The following is a 13,966-nucleotide window of genomic DNA, read 5'->3' as shown; positions in this document are numbered from 1 at the left end:
CAGTAAAGAATATGGCATTAAGAAAATTGATCCTTTCAAAGCCTCCAGCCACATGCTTATGTCAGAACTAGACGTGACTTGTGTCTGTGTTTCATATGATACCACCAAGTATCCACCAAAGGGCTTTCCTTCATGTTTAAATAATGAAATGCAATGTAATGCCGACAGGTGCTTTTTCACAGGGAGAAGGGAGCCGAAGGGAAAGTGTTTGGGTGGGATGAGGCAGATCCCGGGTCTTCCCTACCTCTCCCACCCCTCCCTGCCCTCCCCTGCCCACATGGCTCGCAAGCAGGAGGTCACCAGCGGCTGGATGTGCCCGTCTGTCTGCAGTGCCAAGGAGACAAGCACACGGGCACTGGAAGGGAGAGTAACCCGTGTATGATTGGGGTGTGCGTGCGCAGCATAGCAGCTACGGTGTCTGTGCAAAAGACGGGAGGCTGTCATGGGGAAGAAAAAGAAATGTGCTTTGCAGGTCATCATGGAAGATGGTTGGTATCACTATGAGATAATTTCAGTTTGGATGCTGCCAAATACTTGGGAAAATGTCTCATGACTTTCCAAGCACGTCATTTTGCATCTCTCAAAGATCATGCAATTTCAGTTTGTTCATGCAGGAAACTTTTGTCAATTTGCCAAGCTAAAGTAAATATTAAGAGCGTCACTGTAGGAAAAGAATATAATGTATAATCAATAAGGGACGTTCTGCCAAGCTCAGCTGGCACTTAAGGACTAGCTGTGTAAAGCATCGCATGTGTAAATCCCAGCAACAAATGCAATTACTCTTTGTTCTTTGTCTTGCAGCTGGAATAGAGATTGATGGACAAGTCGAAAGTGACACAGAGAGTGAAGGTAAAGTAGAGATTAAAAAATGCGGTCTTGTTTGAAATACAGGAGGTGATACCTTTTCTTTTTCTCTCTGGCTTGTGACTTGCTCTACAACAGGAACCATTCCATGAGCTACTTGTAAGCAAGCAGATTTTTCCCTTGAGGTTTGACTTATAATAATGATATGTAAACCACCGTTCTTAAGCAGTCTGTCCCCTTTCATCCACACTCCTAGAGTAGGAGGCTGTTGGAGCCCACGTCCCTTGGCTGTCGCCCCTAGTAAACCAGGCATCGCAGTAAAGCACCACCCTATGCAGGGCTGGGGCTGCTTTGCACTGCACCGAGGTCCTGCTTGCTCTCCCTGTAATGCTTGCTTAGACCATAACACCCTGGTATCTTGATTAATCATGACCACGAGAAGATAAAAATGAAAATGGATTGGAGGCAGACTGATGGCTGTTAGGAAAATCAGGAAGAGCCAGTGACAGGATTAAAAACAGCTTTAACCCTGTTTGTGTAGTAAATAAAGAGAAATAGCTAAGGGGTAGGATTATAACACTAAATAAAGAGAGATAGCTAAGAGGTAAGATCGTAACAGCACTGGATAGGTGATATGAATGTAGAAGCTACTGCAAAAATGGTTCACAAACATGTTTGTACTATCCATAAATTATGAGAAAGTAATTAGCAAATGAGTGGGATTTATTTTTTTAATCACATCCACCTTTCCCATACAGGCAAACAAGGAAATAAGATAAAAGTAACGAATGCTCCACATTTAACCTAATATTTGATAGGTTGCAAATGAAAACCGTGATAGTTGGCTGCCCAAAATGAACATTTTCCCAAAGAGGGTAGGTGGTCCTTTGACCTAGATCACTAACTGAAATTCAGCTGAGCTGCACCATTACATCGTAACTGAAACCTACCCAATGGCTCTTGAGAAATAAGTTGAAAGCTCCTTCTCATTCCCAGTGACGTGTGACAACCACCACCTACTAATTTTTTACCACTAGCAAGCAAAAACTATTTGCTTGTTATTAATTTCTAACTTTTCACCAAAACAAAAGTGCAAATACTCAAATTCTTTTTGCTTCTCTTTTCCTCGCTTTTTAGGCTGCTCATTCTTCACTCTGGATTCCACTCCAGCACAATTTCCTTCTTCCATTACAATTTCTCCAATACTGGGGAAAATGCCAAAATTACAAATTTCATTTTTTTGCTTGAACACTGTATTTTCATCAGTAAGAAATTTTGGAAAATTAGAAGCCAAAGAATCTGGAAAACTTACTATTGATTTTACTGTACTTGGTGGCAAAAGGGATGGAGGGGCTTGAGGTTTTTTGAATGTCTTTTTCCCTGTTCCATAATATTCTGCAATTAAATCATGCTCCATTTCAATCCTTCAAACTGGAAGCACTTCTGACTTCTGGACAAATTAGGTTTTAGGTTTTTAGCTTGCAATGCCAGTAAGAATGAAACGTGCATCAGAGACTATCTGTTTTTTTCTTCCTATAGAAAAGAAAACTCAGAGAAATGACCTGGTGCTGCCTAAGCTGTACCTTTTTCAAGCTGTACCTTGAAAAGTAAAGAGCTTTCAAGGACATTGCACCAACAAGCACACTACATACTGTTTAACTGGCTGCAATTTCTGTTTCCGTAGCTCTGGTGTGTTTACAGGTCAGGAAGATATCTGTCTGTGCTCTCTGATGGATGGGCTTTTGCATTTGTAACTAATTTCCAATTGTCTTATGCTCATATGTCAGTCACTGATGTGCTAAAATGAGTCTTACTGTCTTAATGGGAGTTGCGTAACCAAAGAGTTGGACGTGGTTCTTGGACAGGGCATAACTCAAAGCCCACTGAAGTCAACGGGCATCTGCTCATTGACTTTGCTAGGGTTTGCATCAGGCATCCTGGCTGCCTGTGCTTTTCCGATGAATCCTTATTTTGCCAACATGCAAAGGTAAGTGTTTCCCAAAGTACTTGTTTTTTATCCCTTGCAGAAGATGAAGTAAAGGACAAGACACCTAAGAAACAGCCCCTCAGGGAAACCAGCAGAGCAAGCAGACTTGAAAGGAAAAAGCAAGAGAAAGACAAAGAAGAAGATGAGAGCAAAGAGGAAGACAGTTGTAGCCAACAAAACAGATCTTCTAGGAGAAAAAACTACCAAAGAAAAAACAGTGATAGAAAAAAGGCAGGAGAGGAAGGAAGCCGGCAGAGAGAGAGAGGCAAAAAGGCTCCTACCAAAGATCAAAAGGAGTCAGAAAACAAAGAAAGAAAAACAAACAAGAAAGGAAGGGAGGGGGAGAACAAACAGAAGAAAGACAGGAAAAACAGGTAATTAAACAATCCCTGAGTACAGTGCCCTGTGTCAGATTGGCAGCCGTATTGACATGCCAGTGGTGTATGGGTCAGAACTGCAAAACCAATAGACTGCAAATAAGTTACTGCTCTCTCAAAAGAGATACAACAGTGGAAAACAGTAGTGTAAAATGCCACACAAGCAAGCTGTTTCCAAGGTCTTCTGTTGTTATAATTTCTCAGCCAGGATCAGATCCATGCATGTAGTGGAGTCCTAGCGCCTATACCTGGGGGTAGAGAAGCACTCTTAAATAAGACAGCTTGAGCGACTCAGACCTGGGCATGGTTTTTTGGTTGGTCTATGGAAACATTCAGGTTAAAATGGATGTCTCATGTTTTCAAGTCTCTTCCTCTTACAAATCTTGCTTGTCCCAACCCTCTTCCATTTTCTTCTGAAGGTGTGAAAAACATTTCTCCAGAGCCAGCTGTAGCCCTAGGCAATGCTTTTATAGCTGAAATGTGGTCCAAAGCACAATGTTGGGCAAGTTATGGTGGGGCACAATCACATCTTCATTATCCTGGCTGGAAGCAGCCTTGCCCTGACCACGAAGGTGCCCCGCTGGCATCACACCAAGCTGGGGGATGGTGAGGCACTGTGCCCACATCTGAGCAGGATCCCCAAGGGCCAGTGGCACTGTTCCCACCCCAAGCAAGACCTTCCCTTTAACTCCTGCGAGTTTTTCTATTTTGTGCCCTTTATTTTGTGTCTTTCCTAGTACTTCTTCTGCTTCTTCCAACTCATCTGACGAGGAGTCGCTGTCAGAGGAAGAGCTCGCGATGCTGATGGAGCAGGTGGAGCAAAAGAAAAAACTGATTTCCACCATGAGGAACAAGCCCTGGAGGATGGTGAAGAAGCTCTTGGTGCTCAGGTACCCGTCACACCAGGAACCCACAGCCCTGGGGTCTTTGCTGACTGTCAGATGCACTTTGCCTTTCCTAGAAATTGCGTATTTGCTGCTGCTACTGTCACACCCCAGTCTCAGAAAAAGCAACCGGCAGAGCCTGGCCAGCATGTCTGGGTTTAAATGATCAGAGTTAAAATGTGGAATTTGATTTTCAGCCTCTGTAACCAAAGAACGGACAAGGTGCAAATCTGTTCAACTGATACCCATGGCCAGGTCATTCTACCCTTGTATTTAAAACCAAATGACTCACTACTGTCAGGCTACTTGTTAAAGCAAACTCTGTGCCCTGGTTTGCTTATTCATGCCCATTGTCAGACAGAAATCAGAGCAGCAAAGTGCCATGCTACTTCACACTCCTGAGATGGGGCTGCTTAGAAAAAATGCTGTATTATTTGCAGAGGTTTATGAAGCAAAGATAAATTGGCACCCAGCCCACGCTGAATGTGGGAACAACTCCAGCAGCTGCAGAGACCCCTCAGTGCAGGGCAATGGGGGGCAGTGGGGCAGGGCAGACCAGGAAAATCAAAACCCCACAGGTCAACAGGAACAGCTCATAACAAACCATTCCCATGTTGAGGCAATGATTCAAATCCCAGTTCTATTGGTTAAAAATCTTCTGAAACCCCTTTCTACCAGGAGAGCTTTCGAAATAGCATTGCAAGGCATGCATAGCCCCATGGGGAGTGGTGATCCCCCCCCTCTGTGTTTGCCAAGAGGCTGCTCAGAGCTGCAGTCACCAGGCTGTGAAGGCTTTTCTGCTTCTCTCTTTTACACCCTGAAGGCCAAGACCTGCTCCATCTTCCATTAAAATCAGGAGCCTTGAACACTGCCAATTATTTCCCAAAATCTGGGTAAAGATCTATACAGGGAAACTGTGTTAAAGCAGCTTTTCTATCTCACAGGCATGCTACGAGCCTGAGCTCGTTACAAATAAAATCTTATGACCCTAAAAGTCCAAAGTACTGCAAGAAAAGGAAAAAAAGCAAAGCAGTATTATTTCTGATATATTTTCCCTTTGGTGTAGGATCCTGGCTAAAATTCTGCCTAGGATCATTTTGATAACGTACCTCCATCCTTTCATCTTATCCCTGAACCATGGCAATCATTACCACCTGCTAATAAACCTAAACAAAATTGTTGCATTGCTTGTGCAGGGGTCTCCAGAAAGGCTTTCAGAGTGCTGTATGCTCATTAGTTATTTTGGCTGCACAAACTCAACCCTGAGAGAAGAAAGGAGTAGTCCCATTGCACAGATGAGGAATGTGAAACACAAAGAGAACGAAACAATATGTTCAAGACTTAGAAATCTCACTTTAGGTTTGCAAATAAAGTTGCAGGTGATTTTCCCAAGGTTACAGGCTGAACTAGTCAACTATTTCTACCAACTAGAAGTCTGTCTTTCCCACAGGTTTAGGATTGCAAAGGACCTCCCAACTCCTGAAATTTAGTCTCTTCTCATGATGTATTAGCAACACCAATATACGATACAATTTTATTCACAAACTCAGCATACTCTAACAGCATCTACCTAGGTTCTTTTCTCTGTATTTTCCTTAGAAATCCTATTCTAAAATTAATTTCAATCTGCAGCTTGATTTTACTCCTGACTAGCATACACTCATTTCTCTGGTGCTGAGATTATACTGTTGGGCCAATTGCGCATCTCTGATATTTATCCAGGGAGGTGTTCATGGAGGGAAATTCTGCATCCTGTTGGAGTTTGTTTCACTAGACAATGTTATTTTCTTCTTGACCAGTGCACCAGGCAAGCAAAGTTATAGCAGGCATGCCAGGGTGGGAGAGCTCTGGAGCAAGAGGAACAGGCAGGCTTTTGGTCTACTCTCAGGGAGAAGTGTGGAAGAAGATTTGGGACACATCTCTGCATGAACATGAGTGCTTTGGGGACCTGTTAGCTAGCTCTGAGTGGATGTGTGAGGTCCACATGGCACAGCAACACCACCAGCAGATAGCAGCCGGAACCCCAGAGGCAGCGCGGAGTGTGGAGAGAGACCAAACCCCCACCTTTGCACAAGCGCAGCTGCTTTCCCACCAGTGCAGGCAGAGGTGAAAAGCTAAAGACCCCTTTTCTGTTTCAATAACCTGCTTGTTTATTTTCCAATTAGGGAGGCGCAAGCTTTTGTAGAGAAGTTTGAAGGAGCTCTGGGAAAAGGGAAGGGCAAAAAGTTGTACGCTTATAAGATGATGATGGCAAAGGTAAGTGCTGCAATGATGTCGGGGAAAAGCTTGGATACCTGGTTATGTATTCAGCACATTTTTGGTAGTGTTTATTAACCTGTATTTGGCAAAAGAGGCACCAGGAAATCAGAATAAAACTTCCTGCCTGCATTCAAAAAAATACTAGCCAGCTTCGATTTGAATATGACTATTACAGAAAGAATGGGTAAATTTCCCCCCACCTGAATCTCATTGCAACCTTCCCTGAAGCAAGGGGGGGTTTACAGGAGCAGGGAAAACCACGGCTTTCTGGTTGCAATCTCCAAAACCTTGATCCGTAAGACAAGGTACCCCTAAAGGGGAGAGAGGCCATGCCAAACTCTTGCACTGCCCCATGGACTCCGGTAAAATTTCATCTTCCCCAGTAATGATGAGATAACAGGGAGAATGATGACTGTGTTTTAAGATTGAAGTTGGTAGCCAAATTGTATGTTGTCATGGAGATTATATTGAGAAGTGAAAAACAGAGCCAGGCCTGAGATGATGAAATCAATGGGAGTTTAGCCACTGGTCAGATGAGGAAGGATTCAAGCTCAGTATTTTATCAAATTAAATTTTGTTTTAAATAGAGTTGGTTCTGCATCAATTCTTTCAATCCAGAGCTAGGTCTGAATTTTCCACCCCTATATAATATGGTAAACTCACAGCACAACTGCAGCTTTCCAAAAGCCTGGGAAGGTTAAAACTCAGATAATGAATGTGAACACTTGAGGGTGGGGGGCTTTGGATTGAAGGTAGTTTCTGAAATAGTCCAAAAGATCAGACCCAGACCGGAGTTTTTGCTTTGGACTTTACACCCACTCCTAGCAATGCTACCAAACCCTGACATTAGGAAGCCCTGCAGACGAAGCCGCCTCCGTCTTTGCACCTCTCTGCTCACTGCAATGTTGTCTTGTTTCAGAAATGGGTGAAATTTAAGAGAGACTTTGACAATTTTAAAACCCAGTGCATACCCTGGGAGATGAAGATAAAAGAAGTGGAGAGTAAGTGGAAGCTGCTGTGCGGTGGCAGTGAGACATTTTGTAAGACAGCTTTGCCTTCATCCAAACAATGCTCCAGTTCCCTGGTCCCCAGTCTCCGCTCACCCTAGGCACCGGTGCCAAACGAAGAGCACGTACCCCGGGCAGCTCCGACCTTTGCTGTCTCCGTCAGTGGTGGGGACTGTCGGGAGGGTCTTGGGCAACACGCTGGGGAGACTTGAGGGTAAAGGGGTCCAGGTCTTGCTGAGGACAGTTTAACCCTCCTAAACTCCTAACCATGAAGTGTCTTCTGGTTTAAGGTCACTTTGGCTCCTCAGTCGCTTCCTACTTCATATTTCTGCGGTGGATGTATGGAGTAAATCTTGTTCTTTTTGGGTTAATATTTGGACTGGTTATAATTCCAGAGGTAAGTGCTTAAATCTCCTTTCAGTAATACCCTGCCCGTTGCTTAACATGAACATGAGATTGATAGCACGAACAAGTGTCTTACAACAGGCAGTGCTTTAGAAAAATGAAATGTATAAGGATGATTGTTTACAAAGAACAACTTACAAGGCTGTTACAGACACAGGAGCAAAAGTCGGACTGAAATCAGGAGACCTAAAATGCTATCAAAGTTCCTGCCCATCCAGCAGCTAAAACAGGAGCTCAAAAACCTAATTTAAGGCTAGTTTTACATTTTGACTAAAGTGAAAAACATGACCTATGAATCCTAGGTACAAGCTCAGGTCCGTAAGAGCCACAAGAAATGGACTGTGCTCTGAAAGTGATCAAGAAACGACCCCTTTTGGGCCCTCTGAGGGGCACAGCCCTGGGCGGCAGCAGGAGGAGCCGTCAAGGGAAGGAACAAACAATTTCCCAGCACTTTGCCAACTCACATTTGTTTAGGAAATATCCCTTTTCTGTACTTCTAATTCAGATGATTCACAAGGAAGAGTTTTATTTTTAGTTTTTCTATTTCTCGCTGTTCTTGGAGAAGGAAAAGGATCTCATAGCCAACTTTATATGATGGCTGATTGAAGAATTTTTTAATGTAGCCATTACAGCTCTGGCTAAATTACTCAGTGCAATCTTTAAAGGCTGTGCAATCTGCAGACAGTGGCATCTGTTCTGTTCAATGCAGATTTTTGTGGAGCAAAAATGCAGCACAGAGTCTCTCCTGAGGACCGTGCTTTTGTTCTCCTTAATGTGGTTGCTCACACTATCGAAAGTAAAAGCTCTGTTTCCTCCCAGGATGAAGAGACATAACCATTAGCACTGAACAATACGAATGTATTTTGTTAGGAACTATGCATATGGTAGAAGACTAAACAGCTTTCGTCTTTAAAGTATGCATACTGTTACTCATTGCCTACTGAGCTGTTACGATATGTAGAGCCACTGGGCAATAAACATTTAATCATAAATGATTTTGAAATTCATTAGATAGCCCTAAAAAATAAGTGATAGATTATATGCTAGAACCTTTCTAAGCTATGAATGCTAATGAGAGATTTTGGTATAGGCACCAGTCAGAGTCTGCTTGTAAAATATTATTAACTCTCCATAGCCCTTGATGTTCTCTGTCTGGACTTCAATAGCTGCTGGACTTGCTGCAAGACCTGCTTTGCATGGTGCCATCAGGAGAGGCTGTGCCATGAAAACTGTTCTTTGCATCATTTTGTCGTACGTTTTTTGCCCAAACCTAACTGCCCTTCACCTCACCTTGAGATCATTTTTCAATTCAAGACTATATAATACAAAATATACTGCAAGCTCAACCCAGTGCTCTTGATTTCTCTCAAAAGGAGGAGTCCTGCATAAATAGATAAAGCTAATCCCTTTATTGCATTAGACCCATGAAGTTCAAGTAAAGAACTTCTTGCTAAACTAAGGACATTTAAACTGGAGCTGTTCATTGAGGGATAGAGTTCCTTGGCAAAATACTTCCTGTGCAATGGATGTTACCAGGGAAAGGGACTGGAAGCATCTGGTTATTTGGGTGAAATTAATTCTAAATATTTTAAACTGCTGGTCTGGTATTAAGAAATAAAACATATATTAAAAACAACAAAAAGGAAAACCAACCAAAAGCAAACCAAAAGGGACTCGTTAAGAAAAAAACTGCAAAAAACTGTACTGTGTGTTATACTATACATGCTATACTATTATTAATGTTCACCAGATCCTGATGGGAATGCCTTATGGGAGCATGCCAAGGAAAACTGTACCCCGCGCTGAACAAGCAACAGCTATGGATTTTTCAGTTCTTTGGGATTTTGAGGTAAGCACAGGAGTGTTAATCATAAGAGATCTGCTGAATACCTCCTAAAACCCTTCAGAAGTTAGTGGCACTACAGGGATGAATTTGTTCCAAGATAAACCAGCAATGCACGTATTTCTTCCAGAAGGTGAAGACACCTGCTGCCACGAAATCTTTGTGGATCTCCAGAGATTTCTGGCCCAAACAGCATGTACACATGCAGGCACCTTCATATTGATTTGAACCACTTCCATATGCAAATGTGCTGGCTGGCATATGTCACACGTGTGTGTGTGTACACACAAACACACACAGACATATATTTCTCGGGTTTGCAGGAACAAAGCAGATGCACTTTTATTCCAAAGGAGACATATTACATCCCGGCTGGCTAACACCATCCGAAATGTGTCTGTCTCTGAGTCAATGAGGTGCAACAGGACAAAGTAAAATCCACTAAGGCCAGTGGAGTTATACAGTTCCACACTGAAGAAAGTTAAAGCAGATTTAGGAACCCCATGTCGTTTTATCTATACAGTATTTTTATTCATGAAGCACAAGAAGCCAAAGTTAGGTTTTTCTATGAGCATTAGTAGAAGCAGGTGACTATGTAAACTGCCCAGTGATGAGCTTCGTGCAGCTCACTTAAACCATGTTCACAGAGTTGCCTCGTGAACTCAGGCGAAAAAAACAGATCCTTTTTCAGAGGAAAAAACACACAATATATACATTTCTGCTGTATTTTAAATCCACATAGAACAATCTATAGAAATCTATATCATGTTCTCACGTTCATAGTGTAGAATTTTATTCTGAAAAAAACCAAAAAATTTTGTATGCACAAGAGCCATTTTACTTCCAACTAGAAAGGCAGCCAGCAAGCAGGTGAAACGTGAGAGCTGCTCTGAACCAGGCAGCCGAAGGCGAGTTCAAGCTGCAGACCCCCTGCGCGGGCAGGGAGCACCTTGCCATACCACTGAACTTGCTCATGGCCTTGGGAAGGGTGTCGCTCCCCATATCCCTGCCATCCCTGTTCCCCTGAAATATTTATATGAGCCTGAAGCTGGAACCAAAGTTTAGGACTTGCACCCAAAGGGAAAGCCTGAGTTTCCAGCCACCTACAAGCACTTGGCTGCAACCCTGACTCACCCCCCGCCCCCAGTTACTCTTTGCCTTTGAAGGGATAGGATTTAGGCCAAAGAGATAAAGTGTTTTTAGGGGACAGCCCAAAAAGGAAAAAGATGTGTGCAGGGGGTGAAGAGATTCTGCTGTGGCAAATACCTTGGGATCTGACTTTCAAAGCTGTTACTTCTGGAAATAGTTTTTAAATGCTTGTTGGCGCTGGCCCACATATTACAAGCGTAGGACCCAATCCTTCTGTAATAAACCCCATCATAATTTCCTTAGCTAAAGAAAGCCCCCCAAAACTACTTTAATGTAAGCCAGATTATTTAAATGAATTTATTAAAAAGGCTTCAAATACTGGTGTGTCCAGGAACCTGACAGGGCCAGACCTTCATTCACCACCCATTTTTTGCTAAGGATCTTTTTAGCTCTTGCTCTCCCAGCACTTTCACCCAGTTGCCAGAATCCAAAATTCAGAGGTGAATTAGCAACATTTTGAATAACATTGCACTGAATAAAAAGCTTATTTGAGCAGCACACTGTAAAAATACAAGAAGCAGCATTTAAACTCTATTGTCCAGAAAAAAAAACAAAATAAAACCCCAAACCAAACAAAAAAATCCTGCAGGAGTGTTGTCGAACTGCAGCTGCAGATTTTGTCTGGGAGACCGTAAACTGTAAACATATCAGTAAGGAAATTTGCTCTTGGATGAGGCTGTACCATGGCATGAAAGGCTGGCTACCATGACCTGTCAGTCTCCTGCCTGTGGCTTGGTACATACATCTACCTTCCCCTGCTGTTACCGAGGGCTTGATCCTCTGAACCCCACTGCCATACAGGTCCGACCCTGTACCACTCCCTTGCTGCTTGACACCAAGGAGCAATCACACAAGCTTGAGAAGCAATCTCCAGCTATGGGGCAACGATGTACACCTATACCCTCTGCAGCCAGAAGATGTCAAATGAAGCCCTTCACAGAGGCTTGCCCTTTGAAAATGAATAGATGCTTATTCCAGTGTGCTCCACAGGAGAGGTGCAATGGGGAAATATATTTCAGAGCAGGCATAAAATGAAGAGTCAATACTGCAAACCTGAAAAATACATTTCAAGAGAGAGGAGCCGAGGAAATGTATGCTTCGGCAGCAAGGAGGTCACATCGTGGATTTCTAGAGGAGTAGAAAGGAATAAATCTCACTTGGACACCAGACACCATGTCTCACAAATGGAGTTTAAAGAACATACTGGATGATGCGAGCAGAGAAACTCATTTTTCAGTCCCCACCATTTGATGAATCAAAAAGACAAAGGTTTGGGATTACAACCTGAGAAAAAAACTTCACTAGCACCTTCCAGGAACATTATCTTTATATTTTACGAGGCTTTTTTCATTACACCTCCCCAGCATACGATGTACATAACATGCTAGGAGCCCCAGGCAGCCGTGCTGTGGCGTGCCAGCCACGGGCTTGCTGCATTTCCCCAAGTGGCTCAGCAGTGCTGGCAGAAACATGTGCAGAGTTGCCCTGTGCCTGTGGTACTGCACTCTGTGCAGGGCAAACACAGTGCTAATGCGGCACCCAGGGATACCAAAGCTTTATATTAGGTTAGGAATGAAAAACCTAGCGCTTTGGGGGAGCTTAGTCTAATTGATTAAATGAAGGTGGTCAAACACTGGAAGAGAGGCCCAGAAAGGTTGTGGGATCTCCATCCTCGGAGATTTTCAAAACTCAGCTGGACGTGGCCCTGAGCCACAGCACTTAATTTTGAAGTTGGCTCTGCTTTGAGCAGGGAGCTTAACTAGATGACCTCCAGAGGTCCCTTCCCATGTAAATTATTCAATGTCTCTAAACAAGATCCACTGCACAGCCTCTGATACAAGCTTCAAGTAATGTCTCAATTTTGGTCTTTCCAAAGGCTTGATCAGAGGGGAGCTTGCTCAGCTAGCATGGCCAGACTGATTAACTACACATAACTTATGAGCTGAAAGACAACAGGCAAAAAATAGAGAACTACAATATGCAATGATACACATCAACTTGGATGAGATATGACAGAAAAATAGGGAGAGATTGCTCATGCAGATTAGGAGATCTGCACGCTCATTGAATGCTCAACAGTTTGTACAGCAAAAAATAGATCTACTTGAGACAACATGGTTGATATTGTGTCTGAGCTCTGTTTTCCACAGGAAACTAATGCTTTGATTTTAGTCTTTAGTTATATTTGCTCTGCAGGTGGTAGCCAGTAAAAGGAACTAAATCTGCAGGGTACCGAGCATCAGCTGCCTTCTAGCTGAAAGGAAATGTTTCATATCATGGTGGGAAACCCCTTTGCTACAGCATTTCTACAACATCTGAGTGTTTGATACTGGCTTAGAGAAGCAGGTGGGCTACAGCCACAAAGAGCAATAAGGAGGTTTTTCTGGGAGGGATGAAACAGTGATGGACAAAACCTACATTTTAGTTTTGAGCTAGTATCCTCTGACATGCTCTCCCTCCTCTCCCCTGTCTTAGAAGGATAAGCTCTTAGGAGGATGGCTCTTAAAGGTGACAGGGCAGCAAACAGCCGAGAATGAGACACTAAAAATTTTTCAAGTTGATATTCCTTGTTTTAAATCTTCAGTTTTCACCAGAAACCTCTTTCCTGCAGAAGAAAAGCTGCACAGCTTACACAAAGGTTTGCTTTTGTTTTTCCTCCAGGGCTACATCAAATACTCGGCGCTCTTTTACGGCTACTACAACAACCAGCGGACAATTGGCTGGTTAAAATACAGACTACCGATGGCATATTTCATGGTTGGGATCAGTGTATTCGGCTACAGCCTGATGGTTGTTATAAGATCGTAAGTACGGCTGGCATCACCCCCTCTGCAAAATCCACCCAGATGTGTCTGGCAGCTGGGTTCCCCTCCATGGGCATGGCTCACAGCTTGGTCCAGCCTTGGCCGGATGGCTGGGGGAGTGTGGGGCGACGGGGGTGCATGTGTTCATGCACTCAGCCTCCGCATCCACCACCCCTGGCTCTGGTGGGCTGGGTGGACCTAGGCAGTCCCCTGCCTCAGGCATGTGCTCACATGCATTGTTTTGAACCCTCCCACCTCCAGCCCTCTTCTTCCTCCTCCTCCTCCTCTCTGGATTGCTTTAACCCTTCCACCAACATTACTACAAGGCTGTCAAACAGGTGGATTTTGTACATGAAGGAGGATTTTACTTACAGTAAATTTCAAAGGCTCCTTTTCCCATCCTTTCATTGCGAAAAAACATTCCTGAAAACCAATGTGAGTAACACA

General features: G+C 43.5%; 1 protein-coding gene across 1 annotated transcript in view; it reads left to right on the top strand.

Annotated features, from left to right (window-relative positions):
- The first annotated feature begins 442 nt into the window (after nucleotides 1–442).
- Nucleotides 443–13,966, top strand: part of TMC2 (transmembrane channel like 2) — a 34,343-nt gene continuing 20,819 nt past the window's right edge. The window contains exons 1-9 of the mRNA XM_072851422.1: nucleotides 443–488; nucleotides 802–849; nucleotides 2,832–3,165; nucleotides 3,906–4,058; nucleotides 6,218–6,308; nucleotides 7,231–7,312; nucleotides 7,609–7,715; nucleotides 9,474–9,572; nucleotides 13,377–13,519. Coding sequence (XP_072707523.1) covers nucleotides 443–488; nucleotides 802–849; nucleotides 2,832–3,165; nucleotides 3,906–4,058; nucleotides 6,218–6,308; nucleotides 7,231–7,312; nucleotides 7,609–7,715; nucleotides 9,474–9,572; nucleotides 13,377–13,519 — 1,103 coding nt within the window. The remainder of the gene's footprint in view (nucleotides 489–801; nucleotides 850–2,831; nucleotides 3,166–3,905; nucleotides 4,059–6,217; nucleotides 6,309–7,230; nucleotides 7,313–7,608; nucleotides 7,716–9,473; nucleotides 9,573–13,376; nucleotides 13,520–13,966) is intronic.

The sequence above is a fragment of the Ciconia boyciana genome, chromosome 2, assembly GCF_034638445.1.
Source record: "Ciconia boyciana chromosome 2, ASM3463844v1, whole genome shotgun sequence".
Taxonomy (NCBI): Eukaryota; Metazoa; Chordata; class Aves; order Ciconiiformes; family Ciconiidae; genus Ciconia; species Ciconia boyciana.
This window is presented reverse-complemented; position numbering and strand designations above follow the sequence as displayed.